Here is a 21,526-nt window from a genome sequence, read left to right as displayed (position 1 = left end):
ATAAAATAATGCTACTAAGGAAAAGTTTAAACTTGTATATAAACTATTGGCATATCATATTTTTATTTGAATAAAGAGAAATGGCTATGAAGAGTGTAATAATAATGTTGCTTATTATTGGAGTAGTTATTTGTTTTGTTTTGGTTGAGTCTCATGAAATTATTCCTAAAGAGTCATCAACTCCATCTTATTATACAAAAACACAGCATCCTAGAGACGACAGCACCATTCCAGCTATGAGAAGATGTATCGACAATTGCATAGAAAAACATTGGCCCCATCCAGAAACTAAGACCCGAGGTTGTATGCTACGGACCATGGAGTGCGCTCAAAATTGCGTCGACGATTTCATACGTACTTTACATAAAGTATTTAAGTTGTTAAACAATCATTTCTAAGTTTAGATTATGTTATATAAACATTTGCTAATAAATTCAGTTGTATGAATTATTTCTCATGTTGTATCTTGTGTCTGTGTTAGTGTAGTATAAGTGAATTGTTGTAATACAAAAAAAGAGTAATAAATGTTGTAAAGTCAAATAGCTGTTATTGTTTATTACATAGTCTCTCTCTGTTAATTGCTGCCAATACTATTCTGGAAATCTGGACAAATAAATTATGAGGCCTGTTATACATACAAGTTTTTTTGTCTTATAAGTCTTACAAGTTGGCACAAGTCCAACAAAATATACGTGCATTACACTCCCACATTCAAGAGTAAATATACGCACATTATTCAACCACTTTCTGTTTTCAAAGCGCGCTACTTACCATGCATTATGAATGACTCTTTTTCTTCCTCCATGAAAACGAGTTTCTTACCAAATTTGTTCGATCTCCTTCGTGCGTTCTCTCTTTGCATTTTCATTCGTTGTTTTACCTACGTTTATCATTGATATTCTTGCTTCGTTTTTTTTTTTCGATTTTCATGATTTCTGAAATCAAGTTTTGAAATCGTTTTGAAGATAATAGAATTTTAGAAATACACCCAAATGATTACAGAAATACACCTAAACGGATACAGGAATTCACCCAAACGATTATAGAAATACACACAAAGGATTACAAAAATACACCCGAAGGATTTAAGAAATACACCCAAAATTCATTGAAGTATACCTTATGCATAATTCAGAACTCTTCCTCTTTCTCCTCTTCATCTTCTGCTGCTTCTTCTTCTTCATTTTCTTATTTCATATTCTTATCATTCTTTTTGAGAGGAAAAAATCAAACAAAGAAGAAAAAAATATATAATGTTGCAAAATCAAAAGAAGAATGGAAGAAAGAGAACAGAGAAAAAAGCACGTAAATGAAGAAGGAGAAAGAGAAGGCAAGAAATTAAAAAAAAACGAAATCCTTTCAAAAATTAAAAATCTGTTAGAGACGCATTTGAACGTAATATCAATTAGAGGATTTATAAGGCTTTGTATAGTAAAATTACTTGTATGTAGAGATTAATCCTAAAATTATATCTTGGTCATCTCTAAATTAAAAAACGACTAGACCTCATTAATGATAAATAATTTAAATTTTATTTTTTATTTTATAAATAATTTACTCATCACACTTTAGCCATATTTAATTAAATTAATTAAATTTTCTTTCTTACATCATAAATAAGTTACTAACGCCAATATATATAGAACGGGAGTAAAAATTGACGAATTTTATTAATGGATTTATTGCGGTCTGACCGTTTGTAAATTTGATTATTAATGTTGTTAAAGCCTTTAGTAATACTTAACATTATTATAGTGGGGGAGTGAATTTTTTTCGGTAGAAAAAAAAAATTGGATGATATTTAGTGTTTAATTTTATCTTTTATTGTTTTCTTTTTTTATTTATTTTTTATTTTACTTATAAAATTAAAGGTAAAAAATCACACTTTATTCTCTTAAGTGTTAAAAAAATAGAGAGGATCTATTTTATTATAGTGGCAATGAGTTAAGGTAATGTTAGGAACTTGGGAGACCAAAAAAAAAAAAAAATTATTTTATTTAGTATTTATTAATTCTTGCTAATATTAATTAATATTAAATAAGATAAGTTATAACTGATTTTAATTATTTTTTTTTCTCTTAAATATTTTCAATGAATTAATTGGTAGTTATTTTTTCTATTTATAAAATATTGTAATAAATATTGAATTACAGTACAACAAAATTTTTAATTATTTTGGTGATTAATTATTAAAAAATATATAAAATATATAAATAATATGTTGTGACTAATTTAATAAATAATTGTTAGTAATTATAGAGTATCTTTATTGCAATAATTACTCTAAAATTTCAAAACAATTTAATTCTAAATTTCTATGAAACAATAATAACTAGTCACTAACAAATGAAATAATATATATATATATATATATATATATATATATATATATATATATACGAGTTTAATTTTGATGCACTAACAGTATAAAAGACTTTACACAATTGTAAAATCACATTTGTTCTTTTTTATGATTATACACATAATTAATATAAAAGATAATTATTTTTGCTGATATAACAGTACATAATTGAATACATATGTAAAACTATTTTACACTAATAGTGCATCAAAATTAAATTATTTATATATATATATATATATATAATTTTTGAAATAATTCTCAGGTGATATTTTTCCTAATACAATCATCTAATAAAATTAACAATTAGAGATAGGTAATTCAAAAACATTATATGTACTAAAATTAATCATCATATATTTTCATAAACATTAAATATATATGGTGTTTAATTCAATTATTTTTCAACATATTTTTTTATTTGTGTATACTTTATATTTTAACATATATTATATACAGATGGCTGATTTTTTTGATAAATTTTTAGTGCATATCCCATATAAATTCCATCATTTAATAATTTATATTAAACTAACTTGAGTTGGTCGAGTGGTCATCAACTCGCTCATCCGCTTAAATAAGTTGATACGAAAATAAAAGATAAATAAGAAGATAACGATTGAAATTGAAAAAGATAGGTTGAAATTGAATACAAATAGAATCACTTCACTTTTTACCTAATTTCTTGATGCAACAAGAAATGGACTCCTCAACTTAACTTGTTCACACCACAGTTTGGGAATTGAATCGAAGAAACTTTTCAACCTTATACCCAATTTCTCGATGCAATAAGAGAGGAACTCACTCAATCTCATTTGTCTATATCATGGTTTCATCATGAAACCAAAAAGTGTTGTGCACTCGTCTAATCTCTCTATATGACGATTATCCTAGTTTATGAGGTATTTATAACTTCTTATCAAGGTCAAAATAGAGAAAATCCTAAGTCTAATAACATAAGACCCACTATAATAACTAAATAAACAAAATCAAAATACGTCAAATTAAATTGAGCATTCTAAAAATATAAATTAATAACTTCTAAATAAAATTTAAACTCTTCATATCACGAACATTTAAAACACGTATCATTCTTCCCCTTTTCAAAAAAAATTTGTGCTTGAATCTTGTAATTGAAAAAGATAGTATTTAAAAAGGACAAATATAAAGAAGACTCTCTCTCCCTCTCCCTCTCTCTCCCTGTCCCCCTTTCCTTCTTTCTAATATGTGAGTTTTGATACTAAATGATACATAAATAAAAGATAAATAAGAAGATAAAGATTGAAATTGAATAAAAAAGATACATTAAAATTGAAAGGGATATAAGTTAAAATTGAATATAAAAAAATTCACTATACTTTTTACCTAATTTCTTGATACAACAAAAAAGTAATTTCTCAGCCTAACTTGTTTACACCATAATTTGAGAATTGACTAGAAATGACTCCTCAACCTTCTACTCAATTCTCTGATGTAACAAGAGAGGGACTTGCTCAACCTCACCTGTCCAGATCATAGTTTTATTACGAAACAAAAAAGCGATGTGCACTTATCTAATTTCACTATACGGCAACTACCCTAATTTATCAGGTATTTATAACTTCTTATTAGGTCAAAATAGAGAAACCATAAGTCCACTAATATAAAGCCCACTATAATAACTAAATAAATAAAATTAAAATAAATCAAATTAAATTAAAACATTATAAAAATATAAACTAATATATTCTAAATAATACTTGAACTTTTCGTATCACAAACATTTGAAATACATATTACTCTTGGTACGATAATACTCAATTATTATTAGAGATTGACTAATTTGATTTGAAAGGCAATTATAATTAAATCATGGGTAAAGTATATTTTTGTCCCTAACATTTGTAATAATTTTTTTTAAAAATATTTCTAACGTTTAATTGTATTCAATTTTATCCCTAATATTTTTTATTTATATCAGAATTATTTCTAAACGTTAACTCCATCTAAAATGTTAGAGATAAAATTTAAATTGTTCAGGGTAGTTTTGAATCGAAATATTATTAATGACAAAATTGAATAAATAAAAAACATTAAGAACAAAACAGAATAAAATTAAATATTAAAGACAAAAAATATACTCTATCCTTAAATCTTTTTGTCCTTTTCAGCAGGTCAGAAATATTGAAATCACAATATTTCATATATATAATGTATTGTACATATTGTTACAAAACACCAAATAACACTATTGTGTAATAATATAATCTTTTAGAATTCATTAAACTCAAGGGGCAAACAACCTTAATCAAAATTATAGAATACACTAAACAACACTTGCTTACAATGAGATTTAATTTGTTTTTAATAATATGCGTTTTACAACTTTAATATAGGGAAGGGACGACATAAATCTCAAACAAAGAATTTCCTAATTCTATAATAATCAAAGTTTAAACTTGTATAAAAACTTGGCATATCATATCTTATTATGAGAAAAAAAAAAAGAAAGATATGACTACGAAGAGTGTAATACATGCACAAATAAAGTTCCTTACTATTATTGGAGTGGTTATTTATTTTGTTATTGCTGAGTTTCATGAAATTAGTCCTAATAAAAAGTATTGGGATGAGCATAATGCATGTAATTACTACTGCAAAAAAGAGAATTTTGATGATCCAAAAGAGTTGTTAGGATGCATTAAGGTTTGCAATATGAGAAGCTATGACATTATTATTCCTAAACAACTTGGGACTCCATCTTATTATATTGCAGGCAAGTTGAGAGAGTGTATACAAAATTGCATAGAGAAATATTGGAGTCAAACACCACTAGAGCTCATGAAATGCATTACAAAATGCTTTGAAAAACTCAGCTAGTTCTTTAATAATATGGTAAGTATTCGTATTTGTATTTTTTTTTTATTTTTAATCTTATTTTTGTTTTTATTTTTAATATTTTTTATTTTTTATAAATACAAAAAATATTTTTATTATTTTTTTCTCCTAGAAACAGAAAATATTAAAACTGAAAACACAATCTAAATGCATCCTCCTTGAATTGTGGTAAAAAAATTGATTGAATTGTGTTTAAAAAGCATATAAGGTATTTATTTATGTGACCAGCACAACCACAAGGAAAATTTTAAATTTTATCTTAATTTCGGTTGTAATATTATCATATATTTTTTGTTTTTTAGTTAAAATTAATTTCTTTCAAAAATATTATTTTTCTTCTTCTTCTTCTTCTATTATTATTATTATTATTATTATTATTATTATTATTATTATTATTATTATTATTATTATTATTATTATGTTATTTTTACTATCAAATTACCACAACTACATTATTAACAGTAGAAAAAAATTTTTGAAAGAAAAATTTAATTTTAACAAAATAAATAAAATGAAATGAAATGAAACATTTGAAAAAAAATATTTTAAAAAATAGGAATGAAATTAGAATCTAGTTTGAATATTATGGTTAAGACAAGATTTCAACCTTTAAAGAAATCATGGAACTTAAAATAGCCGTAAATAATATATAAAATAAAATGCTTCAAATTCAGTTTTTTTAGCTTTGAATTTATTTTATTATACTAGCTTGGTTTCTATATATGATGCCTTACACGATTCGAGTTTACCACTATGTTTGATTTATGGGAAAATAAGAGAAAAGAAAAAGGATGGAAGAAAAATGAGTAAAAAATTTTATTTTTCTTTGTTTGGATGATAAAGAAAATAAAAAAAAGAGAAACATTTTAGTGTAAATTTCATCAAAAAAAATTTTCATTCATTACAAGTAAGAAAACAAGAAGGAAAATGTTACTTTTTATATATTTACAATATTATCCATAATTTTATTATTATTAATAATTATCAATATCAATTTAATTTTAATAGTTTTAATACATTATTATAATAAAATTCACATTTAAACATTATATATGTATTAGATAAATAATTTAAATAAAATATATAAAATTATAATATTTTATAATATTTATAAAATGCAATAAAATATAAATAAATAAAAATATTTATATTTTATTTTATTTTATTATAAGAATATTAATGTAATTTTATACCATTAGATTTTCTTTTTTCTCATTTTTTTCATCCAAATAAAAAAAAAGTTCTCTCTATTTTTTTATTCATTTTTTCTTCATTCAAACAACACACAAATAATTTTATTTATTTTTCTATTTTCTGTCTTCTCATTTTCTTTCTTTTTATTTTCTTTTTTTTAATTTTCTCTCCTATATCCAAAGAAAGCCAAAAGCATTTGCATTATTAATATAATTATTGTTGTGCACTAAGACCTAATATCTATTTAATTTGTTGCATGCAGGGAGAGTTGAGATTTAATAAATACTCCAAACAAAGCCAAAAGCATTTGCATTATTAATATAATCCATATCAATATCGCAAAATAATCATTTTCCCTAAGCAGATATTAATTTGATCATTCAACAAACACAATTTAATTTTAAATAATGTGCACTTAAACTATATATAGTCTACAAAGCTATAAGTCAACAAAAAAAAAATTAAGTCTATAAAGTTATCATCACATAGTTATTTATTTATTTTAAAATAGGGGAAATTATTATCACATATAGTATTATCTTATCGAATCATGCGTAATGTAGCATGCCAATTGCAACCAGAATATTTAGCTATCATTTAAGTATGTAATATTTATATAGTTTATAAATATATAATGTGTGCGTTTTTTTTTCCCCTTAAATTGAGTTGAATTAGACACGTTTAATTTTAATCTATAAATTTTATTTTATATATAATACAATTATTCAATTTATTTCATTATGTTAGTATTGATATTGATGTTGTGATAGTGACGATGATGAAATAAAATTAAGAAGAGGGAACAAAGAAGGAAATCTTAAAAAAATTTGAATATACCAGACACGATTTTAAACAATAAATTTTTTCAAAGATCATTTTAATTTGCAGCTCAAATATTACGAGTTTAATTTTAATACATTAACAGTATAAATAGTTTTACATAGTCGTACAATCACATTCATTTTTTGGATGATCATTCATGCGATTAATGTGACGTTACGTAATTGGATGCACGTATAAAACTATTATACACCGAGAGTGTATCAAAATTTAAAAAAAAGTTATAGCTGGAATAATTTAAAGTGAGAATTTGGTACAATTTCTTATTTTAACAACCCATTGGTTTCTTTGAAAATGGGCTAAATGTGTTTGGTTTGCAGGTTGGGGATTGAGGGACATGACAAAGAGAGAGAGCTATGAGAAGAGAGAGAGAGCTATGAGATTTGAGAGTGAAGATAATTAAGAATTTAAGATGAGAAGCTCGTCAGAGGAATAAACTTGGGCTAAGAAAGTTAATTTGAAAGACCACATTGGATTAACTAAAAATTCAAGATTAAATTTAGCTAGGAGTGAAGTTTATTAATAACTAATTTGAGATTTTACTTCATGTATACTGTATTATAAATTATTATAAATAATATAAAAGTTTAATTTTAATAGGCTTCAAATTATGAATAGTGGTTATTCAATTAAATTTATTAAACGATGAATTAAAAAAAATCAACTTTCATGTATAATGCTAGGTAGACAAAAAAACAGTCAGAACTTGCCTTATTTAACATTTATTAATTATCGCGACAATTAATAAATGCTAAATAAAACAAGTTCTGGTTGATTTTGGCTGATTTTCTTTGGTTACCAAACATTTTCGTTGTTAATATGCTATAAAAGAATTTTATAGCTGGTTTAAGTTGATTAAATGGTCAATTTACTTGTCTGCTTAAATAAGTATTGAAAATTTGAGTCCGGTGATGTAGAGGTGTTCATGGGTCGGTCCAACCTAAAAATTGACCCGGATCCAATTACTTTGAGGCTAATTTGGCATGGCTTCATTGTGACTCAGTAAGATCCTGAAGTTTTAATAAATGATTCGACTAATTTATTAAATCGGCTTCGGATTCGGACTCGTCCCATTGAGCCTGCATAGAAAAAAATTTACATTTTGTACTCATAAGACTTTAAATATGTATTTCGGTGTGTAATTGACTATTTTTTTTAAAGATAATAAGATTCAAATTCGCGATCTTTTAAGTGAATATGAGAAGATTATGTCATTTGAGCTATAAATTAGACTATGCCATTTTGTAATTGACTTAATTATTATTATCAGACTTTAAATTATTATTAGACTAATTATTATGTGAATGTTGCAGTGTTGTAACATAATTGTTTTAAAAAAATTAGAGGTTCAAAAGATGTAAGATCCAAATTTTGTTGATGTCGTGATGAACTATAAAAGGTATATTTTTTTAAAATTAATTCCAATCTTACTGTTTTATTTTTAATCAAACTTATTGAATTAGAAATAGCAGTGGTAACATGGCAGCACATTTTGTGATTTGTAACCATCAATTAATAATCATTAGAATTTTTAATGGTGTGAGATTACATCTAATGATGTGATATCACACTCCCTTTTTTATGGTTAAGTGCTGGCTAGATTTTAATAAAAGTGTTGACCCTTAGATTTTTTCTTAGAAATAGATTAAAGAATTATAAAATTAGAATTTATAAACACACTCAAGTCTAAATATGTATATCAACTTTTCAATAACAAGTAAGTTTTTTCTTCTTTATAAATAAATGTTATTATAATTTTTGGCATAAAGTTTATCAAGATCCAAATTTCATTCGGTATAGACTCGGTTTTAGTATGATAAGAAAATAGTGTGATTTCACTGGATCTAGTGTCGGATAAGGTTTCAAAAAATAGATATGGTCATTAGTTAGTATCGGGTCTTAGTTAAGGTGAATCCGACCCCATGTGCACCCCTACGATATTGTATATACAATAAATCATTTACAAACTTTAAATAGAAATTCAATCCATGATAGATTAATCCGAGTGAGCAATGAAAAAAAAGTATAAAAGAGTTTTATACAAACAACTAGTCATGTATTCACTGGCGGAACTTGAAACAAAATTTTGGGAGCCAGATAGAGAATAATTTTCAAGATGCTTTTGATATGGACCCATTTAAGATAAGCTCGTCTAATATCATTTCTCTGGTTTGGGTGATATTGCCAAATTTAAAGCCGTTTTCCAGGGTCTCATTCCAAAAAATTAAGGTCAAACTCATCAGATGTAACTTTTTGAACTTTTAAAGATCGTATCTCACTTTCTTCGTGATTCATTAAAATAGAAGAACTATCTACATGTGTTTATATTATAAAAAATATATGTTCTCCTTCTTAAATATTAGCATTCCTCTTAAAAAATGCATCAATTCTTTGATTTTTTATTATTATTTTATATAAAAATTTGAATATATAAAGAAGAAGTTAGAAGGACAAATATTAAAATTTATAATATTTATTGAATTTTTTTATCAATCTATACAAATACAATAATATTAATATTTATTAAATATTCTATTATTTTTATCATATTGAAAATTAATTTAAATAAACAGTAAAATATAAAATAATATTAAATAAAATAAATAAAAAAGATCTAATTTTTTATATTTGAATTTAAAGATAGAGGGAGTGTTGTTTATTGAATTTATTGAGTACTTTAAGTCATAATAAAGTATTTAATCTAATTAAACTATTTTTTATCTTTTAAAAAAGTACAACTAATTTTTTTATAAAAAATTTGAGAGAACTATGGCCTCTCGTGTGAACTAAGTTCCGCCACTACATGTATTATCACATTTGGAAATTCGTATGTAGTTGTTTTCACTTTTTATATAAAATTAATAGTATTATTTAACAATTTTTAACTATTAATTTTATATAAAAACAATTGCATACAAGTCTTCACTATCATTCCATTAGCAAATAACTAATTTTCATACGAAATAATTTAAACGTGTAAATCTAATTGAATAATAATATAAATTTCTTTAAAAATGAATTATTTTTATTGATTCAATAATATCATAAAATTAAATATTAATGTAAAATTCTTTTATATAGGAGATTTCTTAAAAATAAAATTAATATTTAGTCCAAATTATATTGATATTATTGAATGGTGAATGTTATTTGATTATTCTTAATCCAAAGGGATTTGAACAATTCAAGTAGCATTCACGATAATCTTTGCACGAGAGCGCAGGGAAACGCAACCCGGACCTGTTGGCCGCACAAAACCGGATTGAATAATCGGCGATAGGTCCGAAACTTTTCGTTTTGGCATTGTTAAGTGCAGATTCATTTTTCTGATTTTGGTCTCTTTTTCGCTTCTATTCTCTTCGGTCAAAAACACACAAACACGCCATCAAACCAGCCACCATCCCCAAAGTCGGTGTAAGCATACATACTCCTATCTTGTACCCTAACCCTAATTCCCAATAATTTCTATTTCTATGATTTGGCCTCCAATTTTTTCTTTTTGTGCGGTTAATTATCCTTTTTTTAAATTATTTTTTACTTAGAATTTGTAGTACTTTTGCTTTGTGATTTGATTGATTGCTGATTCTTAATTTTTGGGTTGATTTGATTAGACTGGTTGGGTCAGCATGCGTTAGATTCTGTACCTTTGCTGTTCGATTGATTGATCCTGTGCTGAATTATCGGGTTTGTGGAGATGGATTTGGCATCCAGTTGCAAGGTAAGTGATTAAAGGCTTCACCTTAACAATATAGTTGTGGGGTTTTAAGGTTTTAGGATTTTTTTTAATTTTTCTTCTGTAATTTGTGATCCTGATTTAGTGATGGTATTATAGTTCCTCAACATAATTTCTAGAGGGTTCCTAGTAAATTGGAAATGGTTCATTTAATTTTGCATGACTTGAGGGAACTGGTTACCGTTTTGTGTGGTTTAATTTGGTTTTTGGTAATGGCTAGTTCAATGGATTCTCTGGATACTACTTTTTGGGTGCAAATTGTATGCTTGCTTGGTTTATTTTGTAAGAGTATTAATGCAGAGTAAATCTTTGATTTTTCTTGGTAATTGGCTATCCGAGGACTAGAGGAAATAGGGACCTGTAGTAGGAATTTGATTTTTTGAATTTTGATTTACATTGATACCGAAAGACAATTTTTCAGGAAGCTGCCTCGTGTGCCTCGAACTCTTGGTCATTGGTTGGGTTTTAGTTTTTATCTAGTTTCGTTTCTTTATAGGGAATTATCATGGTTAACCAAGGTTTTATCGTTTTTTCCCTTTTATGTTTTCCATTTTTTCATTAACCGTTTTTTTCCTTTTTCTTTTTTTTTCCAATGACAATGTAAACTAGTAATTTAATAGCGGATACATCATGGACAATTTGATGGTTTGAATACTTCATGCTGTGGCATTTTTCTTTTTTTTTTTTGGGTTGTATGCACTGCGATATATTAATCATTGTGATTTGTCATTCGACTTTACTGATTTAATGGCATCTCTTGTAGGAAAAATTGGCATATTTTCGAATAAAAGAGCTCAAAGATGTCCTCACGCAGTTGGGCCTTTCAAAGCAGGGAAAAAAGCAGGTGAGATAACAAAACTTGATATGGATTTTCCTCCAAAACCCCAATTTATAGTGTTTATGTTCTGATTCGTGGTTCTTGTGGAATGTGGGTGATGCGAAACAGATCAGAACCACGATTTCTTTCATTGATTTATCAATCTGATCTTTTGTATTTTGCCATTTTCACCTATGTTAATTGAATTTGGATTACTGCATTCACATCTTACGTGCGTAAAGAGCATACGTGTCTCACTATTAATATGAGTCTGCTACTCTTAAAATTGATGAATACAGGCAATAATGTTTTTGTTTTTGTGACTGTTGTAACTTTGGTTTGAATCCCATGCATTATTGCCTTTTGATGTCTTGGAATCTTAGGATGATACAATGAATGATGTTGATTCTTCATCTTTTGTAGGATCTTGTTGATCGGATACTATCTATGCTCTCAGATGATCAAGGTAAAAACTATATGCACAAACGAAAAGTAGGTCAATCTTAGGATCTAACACTGCCTTATGTTTCTTTATTTATTTTTATAATAATTTTAGATAAAATCCATATACAGCAAAAGTATAACAGAGTCAGGAATTAAATTTTTAATTCCTTCAAAATTTCTACATGTTTTTCCAATATCTAGCTGAACTTGCAATTTTAGTTTGTGTTGAATTTTATTCAAGTTTTGATGGGAGTCTCTTGGTAAGGTCATGTAGTAGTTTCATTTGTGGCAATAGTTAGCCCTTGTTGTTGGTTTGAAAATTCTGAGCTGTTTGTTCCCGTCATGGCTTTATTTGTGCCTCAAATTTATGTTTAAAGCTGGTTTGACATAGTTTAGGAATCTTGGCAACTTTTTCTCAGATGCAGTGTGGTCAATCATAAACATTTGACCTATTCGGCATTTGTGCACTATTTCATGATTTTAATATGCGGAGTTAGTTTTCTTGTGTTCCTCTCTCATTGTTCTGTTAAACTTAACCAACTTGTCACTTTTCCCCCAGTATCCAAAATGTTTGCCAAGAAGAATGCTATTGGAAAAGAACAGGTGGCAAAATTAGTGGACGACACGTATAGGTAAGTCTTGGCAACAAGTTTGATGGTATTCTGTTTGATATAAAATACTTAGATAGTCATATGCGGTGCATATATTTGTGTCTGGTTTATGTTGGTTCTTTGTTCACCTTTTTTTCTTGGCCCAGAAAAATGCAGATATCTGGTGCCACTGACCTTGCATCAAAGGGACAGGGAGCCTCAGATAGCAGTAATGTGAAAATTAAAGGTGAAAAAGATGATTCCTTTCAATCAGATACAAAGATTCGCTGTATCTGCGGAAGTACATTGGATACAGATCCATTGGTCAAGGTGTAATATTCGATATATTCTGTGCATTTGCAGATGTTCTTTTAAATTGCACGTACTTTCAATAGGACCTCTTGTTTCCTATATTCGACATTTCATTATGGAATTTCTTTTTTTCTCATCTTATTGCAGTGTGACGATCCACGATGCCATGTGTGGCAGCACATAAATTGTGTTATTGTTCCAGAAAAACCTATGGAAGGTGTCCTGCCAGTACCTGATAAATTTTATTGTGAACTCTGCAGACTCAGCCGTGCAGACCCGTATGTTTACATTTCCTTCATGTTTATATATATAATATGCAATGGACAAAATAAAGTTGAATTTTTTCATAATGTGTTTATGCCTTCAAGGGATTGTGCTGGTTGACATTTGCCTATAATGTGATCTTGAATTTCCTGACGTTGATTTCACCGTTGTTATGATGAAGTGGTTTTAGTAGTAATCTTTTAGTTATCTCTATCCTACATGGATACTTATTGAGTTTGCCACTCAACTTGTTGCTTCAGAATTATATACTATCTTTCCCATCAAGGATTTGAATATTTTGTTCTTTTGTTTGCCTGGCATATTGAATGGATCTTCCCTTACTTTATCTGCTGTATTCTTGTAGTTGACCAAAATTTTCTACTCATATTATTTAGCATTTCATTTTCTTGCTGTTACATATCTATTTATTTCTGTTTATTCTGTTACAGGTTTTGGGTTTCAATGGGACACCCCTTGTTTCCTGTGAAGTTGAGCATAACAAGTAATCCAACTGATGGGTGAGTACACTGGATATATTGAAATTAGATGTAGTTCGTGTGATTGAGATTTTTGTGTGTCTTGGCCAGGTGAATGCATTTTCTAATTATGTTGTGTGCCTTGGAATTTGGTAGAAGGTAGTATCACTGAGAATGTATAATGTACTAAATCTCCACAATGGTAGAAAGATGTAAAAAAAAAGTGATAGATTCAAAGTTCTTGGGGTATTATATATTATATAAACAAGTATTTTACACTTTGCATTGATCATAATATTAATGCTAGCTATTATTTATATCTTGTTCAATAAAATTCATTAGCGGTTGAATTTGCTTTTGTTGATCAAGTAGGAAACTTATTTTGGCTTCTCTTTTCTGTTCCGCTCATACCAATGCTTTTAAATCTCCGTAAAATGGAGGTGGGCTAGGAAACTTGGTTTTCTTCTCAAGACACACTGTGATACCCAATGACCATGTCCCATGCAATCAATTATCTGTTTCTATGGTTAAATTTAATTTTCAATGCGGCTTTTAGATGGATCCTTAATCATATACTCATATTTCTTTTTCAGATCCAACCCAATGCAGAGTGTGGATAGAACATTTCAATTGACAAGAGCAGACAAGGACTTGGTATCAAAACCAGAATTTGATATTCAGGTTGGTTTTAATAGTGGTATTTAAGTGCTGGTAGATTAATTGGTAGACTTTTTTTATATAGTTTGTTCAGTTATTAATGACACCATATTTAGGCTTGGTGTATGCTTCTGAACGACAAGGTTTCATTCAGGATGCAGTGGCCACAGTATACAGACCTACAGGTCAATGGTATGTTTAATATAATTATATAAGTTGCTCTTGTTTCCAGTTTGGATTTTATTTAGTTATATTGATCTATTTTTGAATTTCATATTTTGTTGAGCAAATTTAAGCTCATTAAAGTTAAACATCAAATGTGTGTGTACTGAGTGGTCTTCATTGTGGTTGTATTTTAAACTCTATCCTTGAACAGGTGTTCCTGTTCGTGCAATTAACAGACCTGGTTCACAATTACTTGGGGCTAATGGGCGTGATGATGGTCCAATTGTAAGTTTGTTGTCAATTATGTTGTACCAATTTTAGTTCTAACAAGGGCTGATTTTCTATGTAAATGCCATTTCTATTGGATATAGTTTTTATGCAATAAAAGATTTCTTCTGGTTTTATTAAATGTCTTACTGTATTTTTTCCTTGTCAGATCACGCCATATACAAAAGACGGAATTAATAAGATTACCTTAACAGGATGTGATGCTCGCATTTTTTGTGTGGGGGTCCGTATTGTTAAAAGGCGCAGCATGCAACAGGTATATTGTATTCTAAGCTGATTAAAATGCTAATATAACTCTTTGAATGTGTACCTTCAATCCAGCTTTGTATTGGAATGGAGAGTTTGCTGTCTAATTACCTCTTTATAATATCTATCCAAAGCATTGTAGTCTAAATAATCTGAGCTGCAATTTGATTCATGTGACATAATGGAAGTCTCACCCAATCAATCAATCAATCAATCAATATTGCTGTTTTATCAGAAGAATCATGTGTTGAATTGATGTAATTGTGTGAGAATCACAGAATTCCTATGGTTTGGTTATTTTGGAGCCAAACGACGACTATCTGGTGATGATGCAGTTCTAGTGGTAGATCTTGGAGGGTTGTGAACTAAACAGCCACTCTCCACAAACAAGGCAAGGAAGTGATGGCTAGTGTGACCATATCTTCTTGGTGTAGAGTTTTGTAAATACGACAAATCTCTTGGATCAAGGGTGTACTATCAATGCTGTCCAGACTGATAGATGCAGTAAATCAGCGATGACTGTGGGAGGGTGGCAACCCCCGTGATTGTGAGCCTTTGGTGGTTGGACAGTGGACCAGTTGCAAGGGTGGTGGGTTGCGAGATGGGTCAGTTTTCTGGATGAGGTTGACAGCGGCAGAGAACAGTAGATGGGTTAGTGGGAAAATAGGGTTTTGGTTTCTATGATTTCGGAGAGAGGGGATCACAAAGCAACTGTTTATAGCGTATATTATAAAAGGAAATAAATCTAAGGAAATTAATGATTCCAAAGAATAAAATATTCAAAAAGTTAATTTCTATAATACGTTTTATGCCTTAGTAAATTGTAAAAAAAAAATACTTTTAAAATTGATTATGAATCTTAACTTCCAATTCAGAATTCTGAGCACAGGTCTTAATATTCCTGATTCAACTATGACGGAGTGAAGTTCTTATGTTTGTTCTATTTTTGTTGATTTCTTAAAATTAGGAACATGAGAACTGTTTTCCTTTTCTATTTTCTGTTGCGATTTTTCAATAGCTATTAGAACACAAATATTGGAACCGAAGTTCCACCTAGCCTAGGTACCAAGGAAGATGTTTGTTCAAATAAAATGGAACGTATGGTAGCAAATTGTGCAGGCCTCATAAATCCTGATCATTTGAGGTTTGGTTCAGTTAGCTAAATCTAAGCTTTTGGTGTCTAGTCCACCAGACATCGAAGCTTACTTTTTCTTGAAAAGTTAGATAAATAGATTTGGTTTCTGGTTGTTAACCAAGTATACTGACTTTAACTGGATTTTCTGTGTAATTGCTGTCTCACTTTAGGGCTTGTCACACTGTTAAATCTACTGGTCAAATACAGTTTTAAGTTATGATTTGATTTTTTTTTCTTGTTTGTAGCTGTTGCTCTGGTATGATTATTTTTTTCCCCATTATTGTGAAATAATTGAGTATCTGTTGTTCAGATCCTAAACATAATTCCAAAGGAACCTGAAGGTGAACAATTTGATGATGCTCTTGCACGAGTTCGTCGTTGTGTTGGAGGTGGAAATGAAGATGATAATGCTGACAGTGACAGTGATTTGGAAGTGGTTTCAGACACTTTTAGCATCAGCCTTCGTTGTCCGGTAAGGCTTTCATGTTTGGGATTTCTTACTCTATTTTGTTCAATAAGTTCAGGTACTAAAATTTTCTACAATCTGGTGAAATAGATGAGTGGTTCAAGGATGAAGATTGCAGGTAGATTCAAGCCTTGTATTCACATGGGATGTTTTGATCTTGAAGTTTTTGTGGAAATGAACCAAAGGTCAAGGAAGGTAATACTGTAATAAAGATGGTTGGTGTGCCTAATCCACCTCAAGTAATCTCCTCTTTCCTCTCTGATAAGCATTAAATTGTTTCTGCAGTGGCAGTGCCCAATATGTCTCAAAAACTATGCGTTGGAGAATATCATTATTGATCCCTATTTCAATCGCATCACTTCTCGGGTATTTTTCAAAATAATTCGTCTTTGTAAATTGTATATTTGATGGAGCGATAATTATAATTAAATTGTTTTGCTGTTACAGATGACAAACTGTGGTGAGGAGGTTACAGATATTGAGGTGAAGCCTGATGGTTCTTGGCGTGTTAAGACCAAGAGTGAAAGTGAGCGCCTGGAGTTGGGGAATCTTGCACAGTGGCACTTCCCTGACGGGTCCCTCTGTGTTTCAGCTGATGGAGAAGGCAGAAGAGTGGAAGCTTTGAAGCTGGTCAAACAGGAGGGTGTTTCAGACAGTCCTACTGGCTTAAAGCTTGGCATTAGGAAGAATCGCGATGGACTTTGGGAAGTCAGCAAACCTGAGGACACAAACACCTCTTCTGGTAATAGATTGAAAGAGGTATTTGGAAATCATGAAGTGGTTATTCCAATGAGCAGTAGTGATGGTGATGATCCCAGTGTAAATCAGGGTGGGGGTGGGGGTGGGGGTGGTGGTGGTGGTGGGCATATTGATTATTCTACCACCAACGGAATTGAGATGGATTCTCCATATCTCAATAATGTTAATTTATCATATGATTATACTGCAAATAACACTTCTGCTCAGGTAGGTGGTGCAGAAGTTATTGTTCTTAGTGATTCTGAAGAAGAGAATGATTTATTGGTATCTCCTGCAATTACCTATAAGAACAACGAAACTGAAGATGGTTACTCAGTGCCACCGCCTGGAATTGTTGATTCGTATAATGAAGAGCACACTAATCTTGGTGGTAATTCATGCTTAGGACTTTTCCCTAATGATGATGATTTTGGTTTGTGGTCCTTACCACCTGGAACTCAGGCTGGCCCAGGATTCCAATTATTTAGTCCTGATGCAGATGTGTCAGATGCATTGGTGCATTTGCAGCATGGTCCTATGAATTGCTCATCTTCATTGAATGGTTATGCATTGGCTCCGGATGCTGGTTTGGGGTCTGGTAGTCTTATACCAGATTCCTCTGCTGGTCGATCGGATGCTGATTTAAATGTTGGATTGGTTGACAATCCATTGGCATTTGGGGGAGATGACCCCTCACTTCAAATTTTCCTCCCCACAAGACCTGCTGAACCATCAGTGCAACATGAATTGAGAGATCAGGCAAATATATCTAATGGTGTCCTAAATGAGGATTGGATATCTCTTAGTCTTGGTGGTGGTGCTGCTGGTACAAATGGTGATGCTTCCACTCAAAATGGGTTGAATTCTGGACTTCAAATCGCACCCAGAGATCTAGCTAGAGAAGGTGCCGCAAATACCAATATGGATGATGCTGGTTTGTGACTCCATATCCCTAATTATATTATTTCCTTAATTAGTAGTGGAAGTTACTCTTATTGGAAACTATACCAAGTATATACGGTTAGCTGGGTCTTTAAGCATATTTTTTATGGAGAGAGAAAACTAAAATATACACTAATTGATAAAAGAATTAATACTTTTACTATGAAGTTCGTAAATTATGGTTATGAAATATATATTACTATCTTAGGAAAATAATAATTTGCCTGTCAGCCTGTCTCTGTAAAATTGTAAAATGACTGCTAAGTAGTCATCCTTGTAACATATGCTTATATCTTTTTGCCAAAAGTACAATATCAACCATCTCTTCATTAAAATACGGTGCGAAAACACATACATAATCTGTTTAGTTATATTATTCTTCTATATCATATTCTTGCATTAGAAAAGCAACATATTGAGTTTAATCTTGTTTGACAAATGACCCAAATGCCCATTATTTTTTTTGCTCATGTAGAAAATGTATCAATTGAAGATGTAAAGGATGCTAACTTCTAGGCAAAGTTTTAGAGGTTTTCATTCCCTTACGTAAATATACTCTGTCATGTATTAATGCAGTTTGACATTTCTTTTCATTTTCTTGACTGATTATTTCTTCTCATGCAGCATCTTTGCTTCTTGGTATGAATGATGCTAGATCCGACAAGTCAAGTAGACAAAGATCAGATAGCCCATTTTCATTTCCTCGCCAAAAGCGTTCTGTAAGGCCACGCTTGTATCTTTCTATCGACTCAGATTCTGAATAATAGGTATCAGACCTTGTGTCTCAAGATATTTAGGCACTCTCCTTAATGCCAGATTTTGTATTTAGTAAGTGAAGGAAGTTGGGAGGCATTTTTGATCCTCATGAAACAGCGGTTGATGTCCAAGGCATCTCTATTCTGAGGCATCTCCATCGGAATAGAGCTGCAGATATGCCCTGCCAACATATTTACTTCTACCCTGTTGGCAAAGATGTTTGCTATAAAGATTCTTAATTCTTTATGCTTGATATTTAAGTTGTCCTTACCACACATGTTAATAGATCAGGCTCAAGCTGTTGTTCTCTTCAATTTTCAATGATGAATCACTGGGTGGTGGGGGGTTAGGGGGGTATAGTTCTGGTTTAATGTACAGTTGATCATTCAGAGATGGTAGTTCAACTTTTTAATTTGGTGGGGAGTTCCCCATAGAAACATTATATCTGCATTTTTCTGTACCAAGAACAAATAACCTGTAAATTTTTAGCCTTGATTCAATAGTGAAATCAAATATTGTTTCTCAACCAATTTGGGCAATTTTTCCTTGTCATAATGTGTGTTTTTCGACCTCATTGCTTATGATCCATGCAGGTAGGCACCCATTTTAGGCACTAAGGTGCCCCCTTGGGTTATGCATCCAAGTGACAATATTTCTCTTGTATTATGCATTGATCCACCAGCCTTCCTGGCATGACTGAAAAAGTGAGTCTCTTCATAAGAAGGGAGAACAATTCCAATATTTCATGGTGATACTTTGCCTGTTGAAGAAATGTGGCTACACAGCATCTATGTGTAGTGTGAACACCCCACAAGACCTGGGTGATGAGGGACACGGTCACAGAAGCTATCATGGTTTAGGCTTAAGCAGTTCCATGATAATCTTATCAATAAATTGTAGTTCTGGTTGTTAGTTATCGAAATCATTTGTATCCTGATTTAAATTATATAAGTTTTTGGTAAAATTAGAAATCACCTACAAACTGTGTGTATATATATAAATGCCGAGGGTTGAGTGGTTATACTTAGACCTGCAATAACAGTTTAGTTAAGGGAACTCTTGTTAATTCAAATTTAACACTAATTATGGTCTTAGTGTTTTAAAATAAGTCTAAAATGGACCCAAAAAAAATCAAGTAATAAATGCGTTTCAAGATGAACAATTGAGTAAATTATAATCTACCTATGAAAATTTAGAATAGCGTAAATTTATTTATGAACGATCAAAATTAATTTTATTTTTACAAGAGAAAAGCCACGAATGAAATTAACTTCTGGTTCTGGGTGACTTTGTTATATGAAATTATTTTTCCTAGGTACAAAAGTTTTATTCATTTATAGATTGATTTGTCAAGACTCAACGCTTTGAACTTTCGCAAACAGTAGTAGTTTATTTTGAATGATGTTATGACTTGTGAAATCCGTTGATATAAATAATTGTCAGTTTTTATCACAAATAAATTGCTAAATACGTAATAATATATTTCCTTGCACTTTCTATGCTGCCCATGCATGTCTTGGCCATTATGGAGAAGAATCACTTTGGTCTCCTAAAGTAGTAGGAAACAAATTTCTCACGGATAATGAAGTATTTGAAGGTGAACAATGCAAGTGTTTTTTTACCCTAAAAATACGTCGCAGAAATTAGAATAGGGAGAAGGAAAGAGTAAAAGGGCTCCTAAACTTGAGGAAAAATACAAAAATAATACTTCCGCCCACCGTGGGGCTCGAACCCACGACTACAAGGTTAAGAGCCTTGCGCACTACCGACTGAGCTAGACGGGCTTGTTGTGTATGGAGTATATTTAATATTTATATATCCGTAAATAAAGTTGAGTTTAGCTAAACCAAAATAAATTGTTTAGATCAAATATAATTTTACACCAGCAAGGCGTAGACGTGTAGTAAGTAGTAACTAGTAAGGTGTTTTTTTTTTTTTTTTTTTTTTTGGGTGACAAAGGTGTAACCAAGTTAAACGAGTTTTGATAACAAATCAACAGTAAGCATCACATCAAATTGGGGAGACAATATGTTAAGAAAATTTGAAGATTTCAACAAGTTATTTAATGCAAAATGTTAAGAAAACTTTGATGAAAATAAAATTTGGCTTTCCCATTAGAATAAACCGACATTTTTAATAAGGGTTTGAAATCCTTAATAATTTTAGTGTGTGGGTCAGCTCCCACACAATGAACATATTTTTTGAAGTTCAAAATTCTAAAATC

The 21,526-nt window shown here is 30.1% G+C and overlaps 1 protein-coding gene, 1 long non-coding RNA gene and 1 other non-coding gene across 6 annotated transcripts; 2 read left to right on the top strand and 1 right to left on the bottom strand.

Moving 5' to 3' along the window:
- Nucleotides 1-4,615: 4,615 nt before the first annotated feature.
- On the top strand, nucleotides 4,616-7,094 carry LOC112769261 (uncharacterized). The gene is made up of 2 exons (XR_003186438.3): nucleotides 4,616-5,236; nucleotides 6,696-7,094. It is a non-coding gene; the product is annotated as an uncharacterized lncRNA (long non-coding RNA).
- Nucleotides 7,095-10,429: 3,335 nt separating this feature from the next.
- LOC112786436 (E3 SUMO-protein ligase SIZ1) lies at nucleotides 10,430-20,358 on the top strand. Of its 4 annotated transcripts, XR_011879445.1 has the most exons (19): nucleotides 10,430-10,687; nucleotides 10,885-10,991; nucleotides 11,770-11,850; nucleotides 12,247-12,289; nucleotides 12,827-12,899; nucleotides 13,025-13,187; nucleotides 13,317-13,447; nucleotides 13,883-13,951; nucleotides 14,503-14,590; nucleotides 14,683-14,758; nucleotides 14,943-15,016; nucleotides 15,168-15,275; nucleotides 16,711-16,872; nucleotides 16,957-17,061; nucleotides 17,152-17,232; nucleotides 17,314-18,538; nucleotides 19,022-19,076; nucleotides 19,171-19,313; nucleotides 19,896-20,358. XR_011879445.1 is itself a non-coding variant. In XM_025829818.3 (18 exons), exons 2-17 carry the CDS (start codon nucleotides 10,968-10,970, stop codon nucleotides 19,308-19,310), a joined length of 2,643 nt encoding a protein of 880 aa, XP_025685603.1. In that variant the 5' UTR covers nucleotides 10,430-10,687; nucleotides 10,885-10,967; the 3' UTR covers nucleotides 19,311-19,313; nucleotides 19,896-20,358. The 4 variants fall into 4 exon arrangements, 3 of the variants coding, with proteins under 3 accessions (XP_025685603.1, XP_025685610.1, XP_025685598.1); XM_025829818.3 differs by lacking the exon at nucleotides 19,022-19,076; XM_025829825.3 differs by lacking the exon at nucleotides 19,896-20,358 and having other exon boundaries at nucleotides 19,171-19,828.
- Nucleotides 20,359-21,013: 655 nt separating this feature from the next.
- TRNAK-CUU (transfer RNA lysine (anticodon CUU)) lies at nucleotides 21,014-21,086 on the bottom strand. Its single transcript has one exon. It is a non-coding gene; the product is annotated as a tRNA-Lys (tRNA).
- Between the last annotated feature and the right edge of the window lie 440 nt (nucleotides 21,087-21,526).

Source organism: Arachis hypogaea, chromosome 3, assembly GCF_003086295.3.
Source record: "Arachis hypogaea cultivar Tifrunner chromosome 3, arahy.Tifrunner.gnm2.J5K5, whole genome shotgun sequence".
Lineage (NCBI taxonomy): Eukaryota > Viridiplantae > Streptophyta > Magnoliopsida > Fabales > Fabaceae > Arachis > Arachis hypogaea.
This window is presented reverse-complemented; position numbering and strand designations above follow the sequence as displayed.